This window comes from Mixophyes fleayi, chromosome 4 (assembly GCF_038048845.1).
Source record: "Mixophyes fleayi isolate aMixFle1 chromosome 4, aMixFle1.hap1, whole genome shotgun sequence".
Taxonomy (NCBI): domain Eukaryota; kingdom Metazoa; phylum Chordata; class Amphibia; order Anura; family Limnodynastidae; genus Mixophyes; species Mixophyes fleayi.
This window is the reverse complement of record NC_134405.1, coordinates 264,365,176-264,387,137: the sequence shown is the minus strand read 5'-3', so window position 1 is coordinate 264,387,137 and position 21,962 is coordinate 264,365,176. Positions and strand designations below refer to the sequence as shown.

The window sequence follows — 21,962 nt, the reverse complement described above, 5'->3', positions numbered from 1 at the left end:
AACCTATCATGTTAAGTTAATGGCATAAATATTGAATGGTAAGGAATGCAATATACGTGCAACACAGACATCTGGACAACTCGTGTCTGCTAAAGATGGAAGCCTATGCCTTTGGAAGCTTTCGTGCAATAAAGTATAGCAACTGTGTGTATAATAACAAGAATCCTGAGGCAGCCTGTTGCTCTGGCGTCACCACAGAGGCGCCGCACCGGGCGTGGTCTTGTCTTTCAAACACCCCGCAAGCTTCTCCTTCTTACTTTCACAACTGTGTAAACAAAACAAAAAGGCTTGGGGTCTTTCTCACACAACTCTCTCTCACTGTACATCCGATCGTCCAGCTTTACCCCAAATCGCCTCTGATGAGCTCCTGCAGCCTGTACTTGTACCCTGCTTGCGACCAGCCCCCCTATTGTCCCTGGGCAGCGGGGCTGAGGCTCTGCTGTGGAACGAGACTTCCAAAGCGCCCTGCCCGTTTACTTCAGCGGGAGTATGCAGGTAATGGACTGATTAGGGACAGAGGTGGCAACACCATGATGCACTACGTGATCTGAGTCCAGCTGCAAGAAAGTGACACAGGCTTGGAGAGGTGAGTTACTCAACCTATACATATAGGGGCTCTTGTCCTGCCCAAATACATTCGTATTAAGGGATTACAGCGATTCTCCCAGTCGATGTCCTACTTCGTTTAATCACTTTAATGGCGCTCGTTATTAGGTACCACTCTCTATGGTTTACTTTGCGAAGTTGCTGTTATTGTTTACTTAAAGCTAGGATCGCTTTCTATAGCTTGTTTAGTTGGATGGGCATACATGAATTTACGAAAGCAGTACTCTTGAGACTTTGCTTTGTGCAGCATGAAATGGCATTTGCATTAGTGTAGTGTAGTATGAAGAACCAAAGTTTGGTGTGAGGGATGGATTACAGAATGTGATATACGTTTATTATTGTTATTATTTCTAACATTTCACATTTTCACTGAAACTTTTAATGCCTTCTATGCCTTAATGTTACTGTGTTTTGTTTATTCGAACCCTCATATGGATAAAATGGGTACCTCCAATATGTTAACCACATTAATTTATTAGTAAATAATAAAACATACAAAACAGAAGGGTTATTTTTAAATCAATGTTAAATGCATAAGAAGTGATCTAATTTAAATGTACTCTGTTTAGGGGGTAGTTTGCATAAAGTTATGTGGTGGTTGCTTAAGCTGGGTACACACTACAGAAATTTCAACCAACTTTTTATGCCAATCCATTTTACATGCGATCGATGGTCCGATTGCTCGGTCCATGGACTGCATACACACTAGCCTTGTTTAGGACGATAAAGGGAAGAGCGGACGTCCCTTTAGCGACTTTTTACACCCATGTTGTCGTGAGCAATGACTGTAATTTCGTACTCACTGTTGTGGATCGGTCGGAAGTTTATACACACTACACAACGGAAACGAGATTGGAACGAAAATATTAAATGGTACGACCAACCAAATGAGGCGACAATCGTCCATTTGGGCAGACTTTCGACCATCGTGTCACTGCACGCACTGACCCGACTTTTGAACAAGCGGTCGTATGTGGGCTGATTTAGCGGATTATTGGATGAAAACTGTGTAGTGTGTACCCAGCTTTAGTATAGACAAACGCACTAGTGGGTACTTTGTAAACACCATCACAATTAGGTAAATGCTTAACCTTGGACTATAGAAATTCCCCAAAAAATTTCCTCTAACAAGTATTTTCTTTTTCTTTTTTGTATGTAGTAAAATCTTTTTTAGATGATATCACAAGAATTCAGAGAATACATAATGTGGTATATAGAACTGCTGTTCCATTAACCTGTGCTGGTTGTGCCAGTGCTTGGGATTATGTTAGGGTCCCAATATTATGGGCTTGATTCATTAAGGGAGTAAATGCCGATACGTCCTGTATTTTGCGTACAATTGCTCTGTTGTACGCCAATGAACACGGCAACATCCAATTCACGAACGACCCATACGATTGTCTACAATTTCATGGGTGGAACTGAGAGGGGACTGCTTGTAGTCACCGTACAGTAAGGGCGTGCCAATTTCAATGCATGCAGCAATGTCTGATTGAAGCTTTGGACATCTCAAAGGTACGTTTTTTTTCCTGTCGTATCGTTTGCCCCAGCTACAGGTCATGTGTAAGTGGCGATTACTAATGATGATGGCTGTGTGTGCACACTAGAACATGTGTTTGCAGTCCGGAACAACTGTAAAAATGCATTTTATGAACAGTAGACATCATGATACATGTTTTCTGTACGATGTTTTGGGACTTATATTCCAAATATGTTGGACATATCCTGCAGTGTATTGTCAGCTAGACCAGAGTGTACCTAGACCAGTATTCAATAAGAGATGTTTCTTCAGATCCACTCCTAGTTGAATATGGATGTGCGTATGTCCGACTTACATTTTTTTTTTTAAAAAAACAACACATTTGTTGTTCGTTTTGCATGGCTGAATGAATCAGGCCTAATATAGCCATATATGACCAAAATCGGGAAAACTGATCACATCTACTTTGGAATTAAGACCGCTTTTGATATCTCAATTCTTTCTAGATCATGCTGACTTTTTTGTTTTTTATCCAGTTTCATTTTTCTGGACAAATCCCAGGTAGCCAAAGCTTCTAAAATTTATTTTTTGAAAAAAAATACTGCTAGTATGTAAATTTTGGAAGCAATTTATGTTTAGGATAATGGATGTACTTTTTCCCAAGGTTCCATAAAAACCATTAGGCAATTTATCTTCTTACATTTGGTCCAACAATTCTGCCTGTCAGTTCACTTTGTTTTGGCTTGATGCATTGGTCCAGCTGAACAGAATTCATAAATGTGATGCTACAAATGTTAAAATTAAATATTTAACACATTTGTAAAATGTTTGCATAGCTGTTAATTACTGTTCACAGTGTTTCAGGAGCTTCTTCAAGAGACCCTGGTTGACATGCTAGTCATGAGTAGAATGGATCTGCTGCGATTTAAAAAAAAAAATAATAATAATTAAAATCAAAATTTAAAATGACATAATTGACCACTGTGATGATTCCAATATTTGTAACGGTGGGATAATCCTGGTTTGTAAAGAGCCCTTAGGGTTACATATGTAGGAGTTCAGTTCACAGAACCTTAATTTAAATGGTAAAACTGTGTCTTCCATACCAGGCTCACTACACAGACTGCAGTTGCAGAATAAGCATTGGAATTCTATACATTTGGCAGAAATTACATATTAATGTAAAGCCCAGTACTGTGGCGGAACTAATATTGGTGCAGCAGGTGCGGTGCTCCGGGGGCCCATGGAGATAATGGGGCCCACTGCACGGGAAACTAGTGAGCTGTGGGCCCTGGTTCCCTTCTCCTTGCTTCCCTGCATAGGGGCCCTCAGCTCGCTAGTTCGCTGGGGTGCATAGGTGGGTAATGCACCTCCTCACCCGTGCTTTCCTCTGCCATGGCTAGCTCTCGGGTTTTGGTATAAGTGACCAGAGGGTCCCCGCCCATGTGGGAGGCCTGAGCGCACATACATTCAATTTCACTCACCCTTACTCTGCTTTTGGGGTAGGAATAGTGAGATCACTTGTTTGGGCTCCAAAAATTCCTCGCTAGTGCTCTCTCAGACCTGCTCACACCTCCTTGGCCAAGGTCGCACTTCTCTGGGTAACTCGCTCAGATGCAGTGTCTCGTTCATACAGATATATTCTAAGATTATACTGTATTTCCCCTGACTGAGCTCCCCATTCCATCATACAGCCACATTCTGAGGTAATTTCTCTCTTAAATCTGCCCCATTTCACACACATTCTCTCCGTTATGATGTATCCCAGTGGAAGCAGGCCAAGGACCTGCTCCCTAGAGTGATCTGGTATACTGACACATCCTCCATTATGTCCCGGTCCCTGGCTGTGACTCTCACCACACAGGTTTACTTCAGCTCATACCAGCCGTGTGTTGCTACGCAACCGTTCCTAGTGTGTCTCCTCTGAGCCTAGTGCTGGGGTCACACATTCAGTCACAGGGAGGTGTGAATAACAAGTGAGAGGGGGCATTAATACATATAATAATAATTGCACATTTGCATTTATTACTTTTTCATTTTGAAGATGCAGCTTGCCAATTTAGTGGTTTTTAGTTGACACTTCATATGAATTTGTCTTTGCAACCTATTCAGCAGAAACTAAAATTGAGCAGTAACCACTGGTTTTGCATTGGCGTAGCTTTTATTTGCTCTGTGTACAAATAAATATATATATATATAACAGATAACATCTTGTGCTCATAGACAAATTGTTAGGCTGGATACAGACTACAGTGTTTTCAGCTAAAAATTGGGACGATCACTTAACAAACGACTGTTCAGCCTGATATTGCATTAGTGTGTACACGATGAACGATAGTCATTCCAAAGCACTGATCATCGACCACATTGGTCGGAAAATTCTGTAGTGTGAACCTAACCTTAGTCTGTAGGTTAAAACTACATTCATTATTATCCTGACTTGCCATTAAGAAATTAATTAAACCAAAATCTTTGACACATATTTTTAGCAAGCGATAAACTGTAAGGCTGGGTACACACTACAGAATTATGCAACCAATGTGTTATCTACAACGATTGTACCAGCGACTGAAAAAAAAAAAATGTTCCTGATCAGCATGCTGATTCATGCGTACACATGATACATGTTTTAAAAGATTTACCCTCAGATCTGTACTCTTCAAATGTCATAAACGTCGGCTGAAAAGATCATGACTCTGTAAACTCTGGAGATCTTGATCGTGAGTGTATACACACTGCAGGACTGGAAGTACGCTGTTCCATGGCTGAAAGAGATTTATAGTTCTGCTGAACAATTAAACGATGGTCGGTGCTTTGGAACGACAATAGTTCATCGTCTAAGAGTACACATTAATGCGGTATTGTGCTGAGCGGTCGTTTATTCGGTGATTGGCTCGATAATTGACTGAAAACCCTTTAGTGTGTAATCAGCCTAAGTTATAAGGAATTATCTTTACTGGATTTCAGTAGGCTAGTGCTATCCAAACTTTCTATATGATGGGCTTTACACTTTGTACCTTGATGGTTATTGTCAAGATCCTATTTAAAATGTAATTCAACAAAGACAATGGACTTTTATTAGTAGAATAGTAAAGGCCACAAGGAATCCTGATGGCTTCATGAAGCTATACTATATCTGTCACTGATGCATTTGTTTAGTTAGACACCTTTTCATACAGATCTAAACACTTCAGGTTTATCATTTTAGGGCTTAAAAGGTACTGGCATACATCACTGGAAAGGGTGCCAGTGGTAGGTGGGTGCTGGTCTCACACAAGATTTTTTTAAATCTTCAGAAAAGAGCCCTGAAAATTCCCTTGAAAAATCCTTTTAGAAATTGGCTAATAGTGAAAGGAAAAGCAAAACTGAAGCAATTCTATTTGGCATATGCATTAGGAAAGTTTTGAAAAGTTTTGCGAAAAGAAATTCCAGAATTCGTGTTCCTCATGCCATGTGTGTGTGTATAAATAAATTTCCAATGGTTGTGCACATTCTAATTTCCAAATACATTAAGGTGTAATACTGCCTTGACTGAAAGTATAATACACAATCCAAAATGCAGGTGCACACTAAACATATTTAAAGACCGCTATCTGTTAAACTGCAATAATGTCAGTATGTTCAAAATGTGCACTAAACCTCAAGTTTGTTTTAGGAGTTATATTATAGAATTTATTCTTCAAGTTCACTTTTTGGTCTCTTACCTTTTGAGAAGAAATTGCTCACAATTCAGGGTGCCTATCTCCTTTACTCAGATTGAGCTCATGATACTGAAAGTGCAGTCCTGTACTGGGCCACTTGGTGTCTAATTATGTACTAAAACATTGGGATTTACTATTCAACCACATTTTCCAGATGTTGTATATTGTATTGTTAGAAAAAAAGGCAGGTTTTCTGCAAATTTGGTAAAAATCCTTACTGATTCTCAATGTCTGTTTTTAGCGCTACCACTGTAGAAGTGTCTGCTCTTATACTTTTGCCACTTCACACATCTATGTTTTTTCTGTAATTTTAGATATCTGTGCTTCGAATAGTAATTGAACAGGTTGAAGTCAATCTCTGCAATGAAGTGTACTAGTCTATCGGAGAATCAACGCCTGGACATTTTGCTGGAAAATGCACTTTTTACAGAAGGAATCAAGTGGAAGGTTCCAAGTTTTCTAGACTCCATTATCAAAGTATGTGTATATCTTTCTTTTTTATCTGCACAGTTAAAATAATAGTTGTCTGAAATATCAAAGCCTTATAATATCAGTTCCAGTTTGAAGCTATGTTACTGCTCTATATGCCTACTAGATCTATTAATGCAAGAAAGAAAAAATAGCTAATTTTCCCCTTGCTTTTACGATCACTATTGTGTTAGTAGACTGTAGGAAACCATGCACGTATGGTTAAAAAGTGACTTTAGCAAATTATACGTAATAAAAAGCCCCCGTGTAGGAAGTAGAGATTATTGGGATAGTCTACATTTGAGTAAGTACTCTTCACCCATTCCTACCCCCCACCCCTCCCACTGATTTCTCCCGCATGTTCCTGATTAATACCTGTCCTTTCTATACCTCCCCTAACCCTTTTTTTATTATTATTGCTCTTTTTCTGTGTTTTTTCTCATTTTATGGACAGTTTGGTCCAGTTGTCGCAACACTATTTCATTGTGATGATTTTCTTTTTCCTATTCCTTGAGTCAAACTTGCAGCAATGCAAGATTATGTAGAATACTGCGTTGTAATAAGTCATGGTCATAAACTATTAAAATGTGTTGAATTTGTAACATGTATTTATTGCATCAAGTGTTGATTGTTTGTAACCGTTATTCCGATGTGTACCGTAATACTTGAAATAAATATTGAATAAAATCTCCAACCAATATTCACTATTGACCATAGTGATTCTGTCCTTATTGCCAGATTGCCCTTACAAATTTAGCCCACTAATCATACGCTGTGTGTGTGTATGTCTGTGTATATGCATATATGAGATTGAAAGTATTTCAGATGTTACTGAAAGAGTAAATGATTTAAAGTATAGCAGTTACATTTTTCTCTTGTTTGGTAAATGATTGTGAACATATTTTAACAAAATGTACATTATTTTCAAAAAACAGATATATTATGTGTAAAAACTCAAAATATTTTGTCCCAGTCTGTGCAGATCCTTACTTTGGCTTACTTTTTTTCTGTGTTCCTTTATGTATTGTATGGTACTAAAATACTTTTAGTTTCCCATAAAGTTTATTATAGCGCTAATGTAAATTTTCTTAATTGACCTACTGTATTAACTATAATTAAACATATTTCATCTTGACCTACCTTCCTTTATTTGATTGGCACAGCAGTTGTAATTGAAGTGTACCAACTGGAAGTAGGCATATACCAGGTGTTCCCTCTGGGTCATTTCACATCAAATCAACACAATTTAAGTAAACTTTCTACCTTACATTCTCTAATTTCAATTAAATTTGGTATAATAAATATTGTCATGGGTGTAAAGAAACCCCCCAAATCTTAGGCTGATATGTGCACTGGTTTTAAAGTTATACACCTTTAAATTTGCACTTTTCTAGCAAAAAACTTGCTTTTAACATTTTTTTAATTGCATTTGTAGCTCACCCGATTGAGCTAGAGAGTGGAGCAAGGTATCATTTTAAACCTTTTTTTATGGGCTTTCATATGATATATAACACATTATCATGTTTCAATAAAAAAGTAACATTTTCTAAATCGAAATGTTCATTCTCTCAAAAAGCCATATTTTGAAATTATTGAAAAACATCTAAGAAATTGTTCATACTGTTGTTAATAAATCCCCAAGTTTTATTTTGGGATCATCTGCTACACGAGCTTTCATTTTGTACTGTTTGTTAAAATAATGAAAAATGAGAACTATCTAGGCCTATTAATTACTTTTAATTTATCTCCTTCATGTCACTAGCCGCGGTGGTACACTGCCTCCTGGCGTGAACTAGCAGCCGGCCACGTGCTTTAGTTTCTGTGCTCTGTTTTTATCCTTGTGGCATGTTATTACTTATGCTAGTTCTAGCTAGTAATTAATTAGCAGCCTCCTGAGGCTGATTGTCAGCCTGTCCTCCTCTGTCTTGATTGACTCTTGGTACTATTTAAGGCAGTGAGGTCTGCAGACTCACTGCCGGTTATAGCTTCCTGTTACCGGTTTGCTAACCAGCTCTGCCCTTTGTCCCTGTACTGTGGATACTCTGCTGGATTGCTTGTGTATGACCCCTTGCCTGGATTTAGACCCTGCCTGTGTTTCTTGTGTCCCCGACCTCTGGCGTGTTTACCGACTTTCCTGTTTGCTTGTGACCCTTGACCTCGGCTTTGTTTATTGGATTTGCTGTCTGCTGCCGGCCCTTGACCCGTGCCTGGACTTCACTCCACTTTCCTGGGTTCTCCCCAGCCAGTACACACTTCACGACCCTCTGTTAGTCTGCGGCCAAGTCTGCCCCCACCACTAGGGGCTCCAGTGAACACCTGACTGGCAGAGCAGACTCTGGGTTGTGCTGTATTGGCTAGAGGGGTTCCTAACATTATAACCGGCCAAAAACAGACGTTCCGGAGACGAAGTTGGGATGGATGAAAGCGGGACCAAATCGTCTCCTTTTCAAGCCCTAGCGGGTCATGTTGAGACCCTGTACCAGATGGTCCGGGGATTGTCCCAGTGTTTGTCCGCCCAAGAGGAGGACCCCCGGACTACACTAGCCATTTCCGGTTCCACCAATGAACCCAAGTTAAATTTGCCGGACCGGTTCTCCTGAAATAGAGCCCTGTTCCGGAACTTTAAGGAAAGCTGCAAGCTCTACTTTCGGCTGAAACCTCGGTCTTCCGGTTCAGAACAACAGAGAGTTGGGATTGTCATCTCTCTCCTGCAGGGTGACCCCCAGTCTTGGGCCTTCACTCTGCCGCAGTCTAGTCCTTTCTTGCAATCTTTGGAAGCCTTCTTTAACGCATTGGGTCTGCTCTACGATGACCCTGACCGAGTTGCCTCCGCTGAGGCTCATCTGCGGGCTATAAAGCAAGGACGACGTCCTGCAGAAGAATACTGCGCTGAATTCCGCAGATGGTCACCTGACAGTAAATGGAATGATCCAGCGTTACGCAGCCAGTTTCGCCTAGGTCTGTCAGAGCAGATCAAAGATTCACTTGTGCAGTATCCTTCCCCCAGCTCGTTGGAAAGCCTTATGCAACTCGCCATTAAAATTGACAGGAGATTCAAGGAGAGGAAGACAGAGAAAGAGGCATCCTCCTTTTCATCTGCATTTATCCTGGTTCACACGGAGGAGGAGAAGCCTATGCAGTCAGGGGTGTATCGCCTCTCTCCTGACGAAAGAGACAGAAGACGGTCACAAGGCCTATGCCTTTATTGTGGTAATAAAGGCCACTTCTCCTGCTCTTGCCCTTACAAACCTGGAAAAGGAACATGTCTGGGAAAGGTCCACTTAGGTCTGCAAGTTGTTTCCCAAAAGAATGCTGTCCTGATTCCCGCACAAGTCACTTTTAGTGCCAGTTCTGTGGCCCTGTCAGCCTTCATTGATAGTGGAGCTGCAGGCAACTTCCTCGACATCGGGTTTGCCCGCTCCGCGGGAATTCCGACTGTGAAGCTTAAATCTGCCATTACCGTTTGTGGCTTAGATGGGAGTCCATTGCCTGGTGGCAAGATTACTTGGGAGACTCCGTTACTGCAACTGAACATTGGAGCTCTCCATTCAGAGTCAATGACCTTCATATCGATTGTCCGTCAGTTCCATTGATCCTGGGCCACCCTTGGCTTTCCCCTCATAACCCTGTCGTGGATTGGGCGAAAGGAGAAATTGTCCAGTGGAGCTCTTATTGTACACAGTCTTGCTTGACTCTGCCTCTGCAAGTGATTCAGTCTATTCCGGAGCAACTTCCCTCACAATATCATGAGTACTGGGATGTGTTCTCCAAAAAGGCTGCCGACACTTTACCACCTCATCGAGACTTTGACTGTGCTATTGAGCTTATTCCTGGTTCCAAATTGCCCAAGGGACGCTTTTACTCTCTCTCTGGTCCAGAGACCAAATCCATGCAGGAATATATTGATGAGAATTTGGAGAAAGGCTTTATCAGGCCATCTAAATCTCCAGTGGGTGCTGGATGCTTTTTTGTATCCAAAAAAGACGGAGGACTAAGACCCTGTATTGACTACAGAGGATTAAATCTTATCACAGTCAAGAACACCTATCCCCTTCCTCTCATCTATGTATTGTTCGATCAACTAAGAGGCGCTACTGTCTTCACTAAAATCAACCTTCGTGGAGCCTATAACCTAATCCGTAGCAAAGAAGGAGATGAATGGAAGACGGCGTTCAACACACATTCTGGCCATTATGAATACCTGGTCATGCCGTTTGGTCTTAGTAACGCACCTGCAGTGTTCCAAGATTTAATTAACTAAGTTCTTCGTGAATTCCTTGACCACTTTGTGGTTGTCTATTTAGACGACATTCTCATATACTCTAAATCATTACCTGTGCATCGGGGTCACGTCAAACAAGTTCTTCAGAAACTACGAGAACACCACCTGTACGCCAAACTAGAAAAATGTGAGTTTGAGGTGCAGAAGGTATCATTCCTGGGATATGTAATCTCTTCTGAGGGATTCTCCATGGATCCAACCAAGGTCCAAGCTATCCTGGATTGGGTGCAACCTAATAATCTCAAGGCGGTGCAGAGGTTTCTGTGCTTTGCCAATTATTATAGGAGGTTCATTCGTGACTTTGCTGACATTGTGGCTCCTATTGTCGCCCTGACCCGCAAAGGGATGGATCCAACTAATTGGTCGCCCCAAGCAGTAACTGCATTTGAAACCTTAAAAAAAAAAAGCTTTTGTAGCTGCCCAGGTCCTTAGACACCCAGATCCCAAAGTACCTTTCGTTCTTTAAGTCGATGCCTCCGACGTCTGTGCTGGTGCCATCTTATCTCAAAAGGACCCTCATACTCATCGCTTGCATCCGTGTGCCTACTTTTCCCGTAAGTTCTCTTCAGCAGAGGCCAACTATGATGTGGGCAACCGTGAACTGTTGGCGATTAAATGGGCCTTTGAGGAGTGGCGACATTGGCTCGAAGGCGCTACACATCTAATTTCTGTTATAATGGATCACAAAAACCTACAATACATACAGTCGGCCAAACGCCTGAATCCCAGACAGGGCCTGTTGGTCGCTATTCTTCACCCGTTTCAATTTTGTGATCACCTACCGACCAGGTTCTAAAAATGTCCGAGCAGATGCTCTGTCTAGAAGCAGATGCTCTGTTCCAGTTACAGATCCGGAGCCTATAGTTCCCTCTTCCTTAGTCCATGCTGGGTTAAGACCTGAGCATCACGCTTCAAAGGTTTCAAAGATTAGCTCCTGATAATACTCCGGTAGGATGCTTATTTGTCCCAGTTCATTTAAGGATAGCGGTCCTTGCTGGAGCACATGATAGTCAGACTGCTGGACATCCTGGAATTCATAAAACATTGGAAATCCTCTCCCGCACTGTATGGTATCCATCATTGTCTGCTGACGTCAAAAGTCATGTCCTCTCTTGTGAGGTTTGTGCCAGGAATCGTCCTGTAGGCCAGTTGGTTCCTTTGCCCATTCCTGCAAAACCCTGGACACACTTGTCCATGGACTTTATAGTTTATCTGCCACTCTCCGCAGATCACAACACCATATGGGTGGCAGTAGACCGCTTCAGCAAAATTTCACATTTCATACCGCTGACCAGGCTCCCTAGTGCTCGAGATCTGGCTGTCCTGTTCATCCAGCATATATTCCGCCTCCATGGACTTCCTACTGACATTGTTTCTGATCGTGGTTCCCAATTCATAGCACAATTCTGGAAATCTTTCTGCACCCTTCTTGGCATCAAGATAAGTCTTTCATCTGCATACCACCCTCAGTCTAATGGGCAAACTGAAAGGGTTAACCAGTCCTTAGAGCAGTTCTTACGCTCTTACACTTCAGAATTTCACGACAACTGGTCCTCCTTGTTACCCTGGGCAGAGTTTGCCTAAAATAATTTGTGTCATGCATCTACTTAAATCTCTCCATTCTACTGCAATTTTGGTTTTCATCCCAGATCCAATTCCTTGTGCTCTCTCAAGTCTGCTGGTATTCCGGAAATTCGATCCACAGCCAGGGATCTCAAGGTCATCTGGAAAAAAGTGCAGTCATCATTGAGACGAGCCTCATTTTTTTTGCAAATTTTTTTTCGGGCCGCCACCATACCACCTGCTCCCTCAAAGTGGGCCAGAAAGTGTGGCTGTCTACACGTAATATTAGGCTCAGACAGCCTTGCAGGAAACTGGGGCCTAAATTCATCGGTCCTTTCCCCATTATCAAGCAGATTAATGCTGTAGCTTTCAGATTGAAAATTCCTGGTTCACTGAGGATCCCCAACACATTCCATTGCTCCCTGCTTAAACCTCTGCTATACCTAAATCAATCCCAGCTTCCAAATTCGCATGTACAGAATTGGAACAAACCTTAAAAATATATAATTCAGAAGATTCTCGATTCTAAGAAGGTGCAGGGTGTCAGGTGCACTTCCTCGTACAGTGGAGGAATCGCGTTTTGGAAGAGCGCTCCTGGGTTCCGCGAAGACAACTTCATGCTACAAGACATCTGAAGGAGTTCTTTAAAAAATTCCCTAAGAAACCTGGGTGTCGGGGTTCCTTAACCCCTCCTCAAGGGGGGGGGGGTACTGTCACGAGCCGCGGCGGTACGCTGCCTCCTGACGTGAACTAGCAGCCGACCACGTGCGTTCATTTCTGTGCTCTGTTTTTATCCATGTGGCATAGATGTAGGAGGGTGTAGGGACATCCTGCAACTCCAGGGGGAGCTCTCATTATGATTTAAACTGGTTCATTTATATTTTTATACATGCTTCCTGGTTGCTCGTGACCCTTGACCTCGGCTTTGTTTATTGGATTTGCTGTCTGCTGCCGACTCTTGACCCGTGCCTGGACTTCACTCCGCTTTCCAGGGTTCTCCCCAGCTGGTACGCACTTCACGACCCCCCAGTGAACACCTGACTGGCAGAGCAGACTCTGGGTTGTGCAGTATCGGCTAGAGTGGTTCCTAACACTGCAACAATCCTTTGATGTATATTATGTTAAATACTGAAATATTTAAAACATTTGTGATAATTTTATGCCTTTCACATAGTTTAAGAAAGCTTACTACATATCACTACCATTTAGCGCTGCTGCTCTGGCTAAATTTTTTTTTCCGTTAAAAACGTGCAACTTTAAAGGCATACAACTTCAAAACCAGTCTACATATCAGCTTAAGATTTGGGGGTTTTCTTTACACCCATGGGAGCATTTATTATACCAAATTTCATTACATTCTGGAACGATCAGTTTGAAACCCTGTGTTGATTTGATGTGGAGTGACTCCTGTTGCTAACAAGTGAAACACTGTTGCACTCTGCTTTGTTTAATGTGGACTAAAAGTCAAGATCTGCCCCTGTTTCATCATGATGTCATTTGTTCATCCATTAGACAGGTATTCCAGAATTTAGCAGGACAATCTGCATCATTGCAGCTCACATGGGGAGGGGCATATTCGTCCAGAATGCATACCAGAAGTCAACAGATTTTCTGTGCCTTATTTTCATAAAAGGGGGAAACCCTGGACTGTTTAAGTGGTTTGATGCTTCTGTTTCCTTAAGTAATTCATCAGCCTGTATCCTTGCTATTTTTATAATACTAGTCGTCTATTCAGTTCTTGGCACATATCCAAACATAATGTGATTAGGAGCGGGTTGGTGTGGTTCAGTGTAAATTTAACAACTGATCAGATTTTATATGTCGAGTAAGGCTGGGTACATACTACAGAAATTTCCGACCAATGTGTTATCTAAAACGATTGTAACAACGACTGGAAAAAAAATAAAAAGTCCTAATCAGCGTGCCGATTCATGCTTACACATGATACATGTTTTAAAAGATTTATCCTCAGATCTGTTCTCTTCAACTGTCATAAGGGTCGGCTGAAAAGATCATGACTCTGGAAACTGTAGGGAGATCATGAGTGCATACGCACTGCAAGATTGGAAGGACGCTGTTCCATAGCTGAACAAGATTTATAGTTCTGCTAGGCAATCAAATCAAACTATGATCTGTGTTTTGGAATGATCTTTGTTCATTGCTATTTCAATATCGGGTTGTTTATCGCTTGATTGACTCAATACTCGGCTGAAAACACTGTAGTGTGTACCCAATCTTAGACAATAAAAGTGTATGGTTCTATACCTAACTGCAAAGCTAGTAAGTGAGCCCTATTAAGTTTCATAGTCTAATCTTTATGTTTCTCCAGGGCACAGATATCTCTCCAATGCAGTATGAGCAAACTGTTCTGTGGATGCAAGAATTGCAGTCACGCTTCCAGTTTTACCCTGAAACGTATGGCTTGGCTGTCAGCATTCTTAACCGCATATTGGCATCGGTAAAGGTGATTGTTCTTCATTGTTCTCTCATAGTCACATTCTAGACACGCTTCATACATTGCTTTGTTGAAGAGCCCCCTTCCTACACCTTCCTGAATTCCTATTGCTATACAGCTATTGAAGCTGAATATCAAATCCATGAATATCAACCTCTCCATGTTTGATCTTGGGAAATACACACAGGGAAATACACACGAAAACAACTTTTTGAAGCCATTAATTGAGTCTTTCACAATTGTTGTCCTTTTCTCGAGGTCTCCTTTTACCCTCTATTCTGCCAAATATTTTTACACTTTTTGTAACTTTCTTTTTTTAATACCAGCTTGCTTACTATATCATTTACTGATACCACATTATCCAATTGTGGCTTTTGATGGTAATATCATTTTACATAAAACTAAAATTGAAATGTGCAGAATCATTAAAGGTGGTAGAGGACAAAAGCTATGATTCACTAAATTTTCCCTACAGGTATGCCATTCTTTGAAGATGCCTGATTATTTTGCTAGCAGTTGTCTATAAAACTAAAACATATTTGTAAGATATTAAAGCAGCAATCCCATAAAAATTGTCTTTGATTTATGTTAAAAAGAAACAAACAAAAAAACTGTGGCAGAGTTTCCACTATGTCAGCTACATGGCAGCTACAGTCACATGGCACATGATGATGTGAGGGTTTGGAACACCCCTCTGAGCTCTCTGCACTGTAAAGTCCACCTCCCCCTCCCCCCCCCCTTCTCTTCATGGGCATGACATTTTGAGCCCAGTTAGTCTGTGTGTGAGACTGGCAGGTATCCTCATGGTATGGTATTTTCAAAATCCAGAGAGATTTTGAAAAGTAGATAATGATTTGTAAGAGGACAGCTAAGAAAAATTATGCTTGTCTAAAAGGTTCTTGCTTTTTAAAAGAAAAGGAACCTTCTGTGTTGAATTGCTGCTTTAATTTTCTTCAGATATTTTATGAATAAACCAGATAAAAAGTGAAACTTTTTATGCAGACTGGATGAACTTAATGAGTTGTGTGTTTTTTTTTGTTTGTTTTTGTTTTTCCACCTATAGGTTCAAGTGAAGTATCTCCAGTGTATTGCTGTCACATGTTTATACCTTGCTGCCAAAACCAATGAAGAGGATGAGGTATGACAATGTCCCGCCTACTTAGATGATATGATTTCTGCTGCTGCATGGATTCTTGCTTATTTGATGTGACATCTTCAACAAGTCAAACAGTAGACTTTCTGTGACAAAACTTAGGTGATAGAGGGATACGGTAAAAATGAGGTTATACTTCTTCTGTTCAAGAGATATACCAACTCTCTTCTTTGTAATATTTACTGTAAGCTAACTAATACTTTCACATTCTTGATAAATTTTGGATGCTGTCATTAACTTATTGTGAATATACACATTGCACAATTATATGTATCAATACTGGGCTTGTTTACAAATGTAGTTGGACTGCACTAAAAGGCCCTAATGACAACGGTTCGTACCCATATTGGCCACCTATAAGAATATCCCAATTGGACTTTAATGCTGTTTCTCGATGCTTGGACCAAGCTGCTGGATTGGCCAATGTGCTTTTTTGTGTGAGTGATTGGTAAGGTGTACATTGTGTAGGTTTGTTTGGAAATATGATGGCATTAGAGCTGTTTCAGCCACATTGGATGACTGGCCTTATGTAATTTGAGATGTGTGTGTATGGGGAGTGCTAAGATTCCATCTAGAATTTATGATGAATATAAAGTAAAATCAGGTAGAGGCTGGCCATGCATATTATGAGTACTACATACACAGTTGGGAACATTTGTAAAAGTGTTCTTTGGTGAAAAAATAGAAATAAACAGAAAATCCCAAGACTTGAATTAAAGAAGGTGCAGACACACGCAAAAATTGAAATCTATAGTATTTTATTATCTTTTATTAGTATTAATATTATATTTAAGAGTTAGGGTGTTGGCAGCCATATACTGTGCCATGTGCAGAAAGACATAATTTTTCCTTCACTTATTTCTTCAGTGTCTTAAAGCTGCAACATTTTATCCTGTGTAACTGTCTCAAGTATGTTCTTGTGTGCATCTATGATGTCAGAATTGCATCATTTTGTTCTAGGGAGAGGGTCAAGAGAGAGAGAATATTGGTAAATTTTGCAAGATGAAAAAACCATTCTATAAAGTTTGTTATTTTTAAGTCACTTCTATAAATGTATATGGTCTGTGCAGAAAAATGTGCAAATGAGAGGCATTGACAGTCAGGGATATATAATAGATCTTTAAGCGTTCCTGCCCAGGCTTTCTTTCACCACGAGTCATCCCAGAGACAGGGCAACTAAGATAAGCAAGTTAGTTTCTTGTTTTTCGGCAGGGATAGTTATTCCCGTCTTGGAACAACAAAAGGGTTTGGGTTTTTACTCAAATATCTTTGTGGTTTAGAAGCTGAACGGCTCCTTCTGACTTGTTCTGAAGCTGACATCCATAAACGTGCAGTTGTGGGTAGAGTTGTGGGTAGTTGTGGGTAGATGGTGTCTTTGAGCTCGGTAATCAACAGCAGGAACAGGACGAATTCATGGCGTCCATAGACATCAAGGATGCTTACTTACATATTCCAATCTGGGAGAGACACCCATGCCTTCTCAGATTCACTGTTCTCTCCCATTGTTATCCGTTTTGGGCCCTACCCTTTGTCCTGGCGACAGCGCCCAGAGTGTTCACAAAGATCATGGCAGTGATGGCAGCCTTCCTCAGATTCAGAGGGGTGGTGATCATCCTGTATCTGGATGATCTACTGATCAAGGCTAACTGGATGATCTACTGATCAAGGCTAACTCCCTTGCTTCAGTCCGGGAGACGGCTCAGGTTTTATTTCATGGTTGGATTATCGACTACAAGATATCCAACCTGAGTCCTTCCGGCAGATGATTTTCCTGAGCATTCTCTTCAACACCCTTCTGCAATTGGTGTTCTTACCAGAGGACAAGATCCTCTCACTACAGGGACTGGTGAAGTCTGTGTTGGTTCGCAGACAGGTGTTGGGTCACCTTTGCATGAAAGTCTTGGAGATGATGGTTTACACCTGTTTGAATTTCCAGTTCCATATGAGGACACTTCAAATCACATTTATTTCAATGTGGAACAAGTCACACCATCTTTTGAACAGACAGACATTCAGGAAGTGGTTAACAGCATGAGACATGCACCTCTAGAAATAGAGGATCAACAACCTCAATAGGGGTCATCAGTTTGCCATCTGGGACTGGACATTGGTGACCATATATGCCAGTCTTCGAGGATGGAGATGCTTTGGCATCAGTTCCAGGGTCTTTGGACTTAAGCTCCTAATCAGTGCGCTGGAACGGTCAACGATCTAGCTGCAGGTCAGCAGTATTTGCGAGGAAGCAACTCCACAATGGTAGCTTACATAAACCACCAGCAGGTACCAAGAGTTTCAGTTGGCCATTTCAGCGGTCTTCATCCCAAGGGTAGAGACCTGGGAAGCAGCCTTCCGCAGCAGGCAGGCCCTCTATCTTAGGGAGTTGCCACTCGGCTGGATTTAACAGCATGGCTGTTGAAGCCATAATTCTTAGCAAAGGGGTTCTCTGTAAGGGTGCTTCAAGCCATGATCAATGCTTGCAGGCCTGTTTCGGCCAGGAATTACCACAAGGTCTGGAAGATTTACATCTCCTGATGTGAATTGAAGGGGTTTACTACCTCTTTATTCAGGTTGGTCCTGTTGCTATTATTCCTACAGGATGGTCTGGAACAGGGGGATAAAGCTCAGTTCAGTGAAAGATCAGGTCTCAACCCTTTGTTTTCTTGCAGAGAAAATTGGTTCTTTAACTGAAGTGCAGGAAGTGATGCATGTGCAGCCTCCAGTGGCTTAGTGGGATCTCAGTCTGGTGACAACCTTGCAACATCCTTCTTTTGAACAAATCTGTTGAGTGGAATTGAAATTCTGCAAGACTGCTTTCTGGTTTGCTGTCTCTACAGCCAGAAGAGTTTTAGAGCTGGGTCTTTGTCTTGTATAACCCAGTTTCTCATCTTCCATGAGGACAGGGCAGTGCTTAGGACTAAGCCCTTCCTTTGATGGTCTCCAGGCTCCACCTGAATCAAGATGTTGTGATTCCGGCCTTAGACTGGGGTGAATCGTCGGAGGAAGTGGGCTCTTTGCTCTCTGGATATAGTTACTAGATCTAGTTACTAGTCCATTAGATTGGTGGGCGCCTCTTGGGTGATAATGGTACAGGGCCTCTACTGAGTAGCTGGGCGGGGCGCCCACTTGGTCTTCTGTGCACACCTTCACAAAGTTCTACGGGTTTCATACTTTTGCGTCAGGTGCCAGTTTTGGACTTAAGGTGTTGTGCATCGTGACTTCAGAGCGTACCCTCACATAGGAACAGCTTTGGGATGTCCCCAGTGTTCCACTGTCTCCCATGGATGAAGGCGAAAATGGGATCTTTGTACTTAATTTTATCCAGTGAGGACCCTGGATGCCCTCCCTCTACTCTTTTTCTTTTTGTTCTTTCATTATTTATCCGTGTTCGGATTCTGGTTCTGTTCTCTCATTGTTCTGTACTTCTAGTTCTGTCCTTTGGGGCTTTGTTAGAAAAGTAATGAGGGTTAGCAACAAGCCAATGGACTCTACAGGGCGAGGAATTTTCAGCTTTGCAGGTAAATTTGAAAGTGCTTAATGCTCTATCACTGCACTCTATAACCCAGTGTTCCATTTTCTCCCATTGGATTCAAAAAGAAGAATTTAATGGAACTACTAAAATCCCATTATTGTTTGTTTATACAGAGCAATGCATATTATACAGCTCTGTATAGAGAATATTTAATTATTCACACCTGCGGCATTGGAGCAGCTGAAGCGCAACTGTGCCTAAGCTTGCTTCATAAGGATCAGTGTTGCTTACTCTTGGGTGCAGCTTTGATGTGGTTCTTGTACTTAAGCCCTATGAGTTGACGTGTGTGTGATTCAAAACTAGTGGAGAATCAGGATGCATACTAGTGTCTAGGCCTGGAGCATGGATAACATTTAACAAACATAGCATTACTATCCAGATTAGTGTTTATGGACACTATATTAATGTAGACATACATACTGCAAATTATTGGTGTGATCATTATGTATTATTTTCCCTTAATATTCATGTGTATATTGTATGTAACCTTTCAAATTGTGCTTTGCTGACTGACCTAAGTGACCTGTGCAATTGACAATCTTTTGGAATTAGCCAGGTCCAGGGGCAGATAAGCATCTCTGAGGAGTTTGTGTATGATCAGCCGGGCAGAACGAGCAGAGGTGAGAATCATGCCCTCTGAGATGCCAGACATATTTCAGGGATAATTATTTTCAAAAGCCCTATCTCATTCTGGGTATTAATCTGTCCTGACTAACAGCTAGCCTCCAAAGGTGGGGGTGAGAGCCATGTGAGATAGGTTTAAATCCGCTGCCTTACCTAGTAAAATTGTGCATTTTCTAAGAGGAGACCTGTGCCTAGGTCAGAAGTGTGCCATCTCTCTCAAAGTGTACTTCTCTCACGCCCAGTCCTACACTAGCAGGTTAGACTCATAGGTTTAATTTTCTATTTTATTTCTGAAACTTATTTGTGCAACTTATTCTGTATGTCTTGTTAACTGTTTTTTGTAATTAAGCCTTGGAAATATTTTTCGGATTAAATACATTTAATCTAGCGTATTCTCTGTGATTCTGTGTGAATTTACAAAGCCAAGTAAAGCTCATACTACAGGTACATGTGTTTTAAATGTGTAATATTAATAAGTGTTTTTGGTGAACGTAAGGAATCCATAGTAAATCCTTCATGGTGGCCGAAAAGTTGTATTCATTGGTAAATAACCAAGGTAACTCCAGTCAGCCAGCTGTTTCAGATTGCTGTATCTGAGACAGGCTGGGCGTTCATGACAAACTGGCTGGCAGGTTGGTGGCATTGATAATATTTTTCTTTTTATCATAAGAACTTAAGTGAATTAGTGGTGTGTTATTCTAGAGAGAGACAGCATTCTAATTGACCTTAGATTACAAAATTTTAAGTTAGGTTGGAACTTGTAGGTTTATTGCATGTTAGTTCAAAAAACCAAGGGTGAACATAAAACCCACAAATGTGGACATGTCCTTTTTAACAAACAAAAAAAGCGGTTTTGTCCATTTTGATTTCCATTCAGAGCAGTTTGAAAAGTTTGGCTTAACTTTTATTTAATATGTTACAGATAATACCATCAGTGAAGAAGCTTGCAGTGCAGAGTGGTTGTATGTACTCATCTGCGGAGATCTTAAGGATGGAAAGAATCATTCTGGATAAGCTGCAGTGGGATCTGTACATGGCCACACCAGTGGACTTCCTGAACACTGTAAGGATATATAACTCAAAGAAAGAGTATGATGTTAAACAAGATATACATGTATGCACAAGTCTGCTACAGAAGACTTCTATTCAAGAAGCTATTCGCAAGTCACTGAATTAGTTGGACAAAAGTACCTATTTTTTTTAATTTTTAAAAAAAAACCACTTAAAATACCTACTTGATAAAATCTTAATATGTTGCAAAAATATTTTTGACTCTGCTTTTTATTTGAATAACACTGTATATAGAAAGCTGTTTTTTTTGACACATTGTACACCTGTCATCATGAAGGCCTCTGGTTTTATTAAACCTGAAGCTAACATATCATTGAACTGGCACTTAAAATATCACGTGAATATGGAAGTCCAAAGTGTATCTGATCCCTTCTCTGCCAGATAGTAGGTCATATCATCAAGCAGAAAAAAGATTTAGCTTGTTAAGGCAAAACTGCATGGTAGGAGGACAAAATAGGATATTTCTTGCATCAACAAAACAAAAATGTTCATTTCTATTCATATTTGCTGACAATTATTTTAGGCACTATTAACAGCAAAATTATTAAAATATATTAATTGCAATGCCTGGCCTATCATTCAGTCTCTTGTGGACGTTTACTGTCAAAAAGAAATGTAAAGCTTTTAAATGGTCCCAACTCTACCTTTATTATCCCTGTATCTGTTTTATGTGCACTATATTATATATTAGTAGTAGGATATTTCTTGGTGTTCTTGTAATGTTGGCGGAAAGGTCTCATATCCTTTCTGATTGTCATTGGCTAAAATGCCACAACTCCTTCCCTACAGTTAGAGAATGTTGGAAACCCACTGGCAATTTTTCTATAGAATTTTTTTTTATAGCTGCAAGAATTCTGAAAGGGTGAGATTGCAAAATGAAAAAAATTATCTATTCTATCCTTTCCTGACTGAAAGATTTGCAGCACAATCTAATATGGGACATTTTTCAATAAAGTCATTGCACACTTTGGGGTAAATGTATCAAGCTGCGAGTTTTCAGCGAATCCGAAAACCACGTGGATTCTAGTTA

General features: G+C 40.8%; 1 protein-coding gene and 1 long non-coding RNA gene across 2 annotated transcripts; one reads left to right on the top strand and one right to left on the bottom strand.

The window, feature by feature from the left end:
• The first annotated feature begins 207 nt into the window (after positions 1–207).
• Positions 208–21,192, top strand: CCNI2 (cyclin I family member 2). The gene is made up of 5 exons (XM_075209727.1): positions 208–586; positions 6,102–6,264; positions 14,430–14,564; positions 15,619–15,693; positions 20,784–21,192. Exons 2-5 carry the CDS (start codon positions 6,151–6,153, stop codon positions 21,036–21,038), a joined length of 579 nt encoding a protein of 192 aa, XP_075065828.1. The 5' UTR covers positions 208–586; positions 6,102–6,150; the 3' UTR covers positions 21,039–21,192.
• LOC142152759 (uncharacterized) lies at positions 20,744–21,938 on the bottom strand. Its single transcript, XR_012691386.1, has 2 exons — positions 21,229–21,938; positions 20,744–21,195 (listed from the first exon to the last, which is right to left on the bottom strand). It is a non-coding gene; the product is annotated as an uncharacterized LOC142152759 (long non-coding RNA).
• Positions 21,939–21,962: the final 24 nt, after the last annotated feature.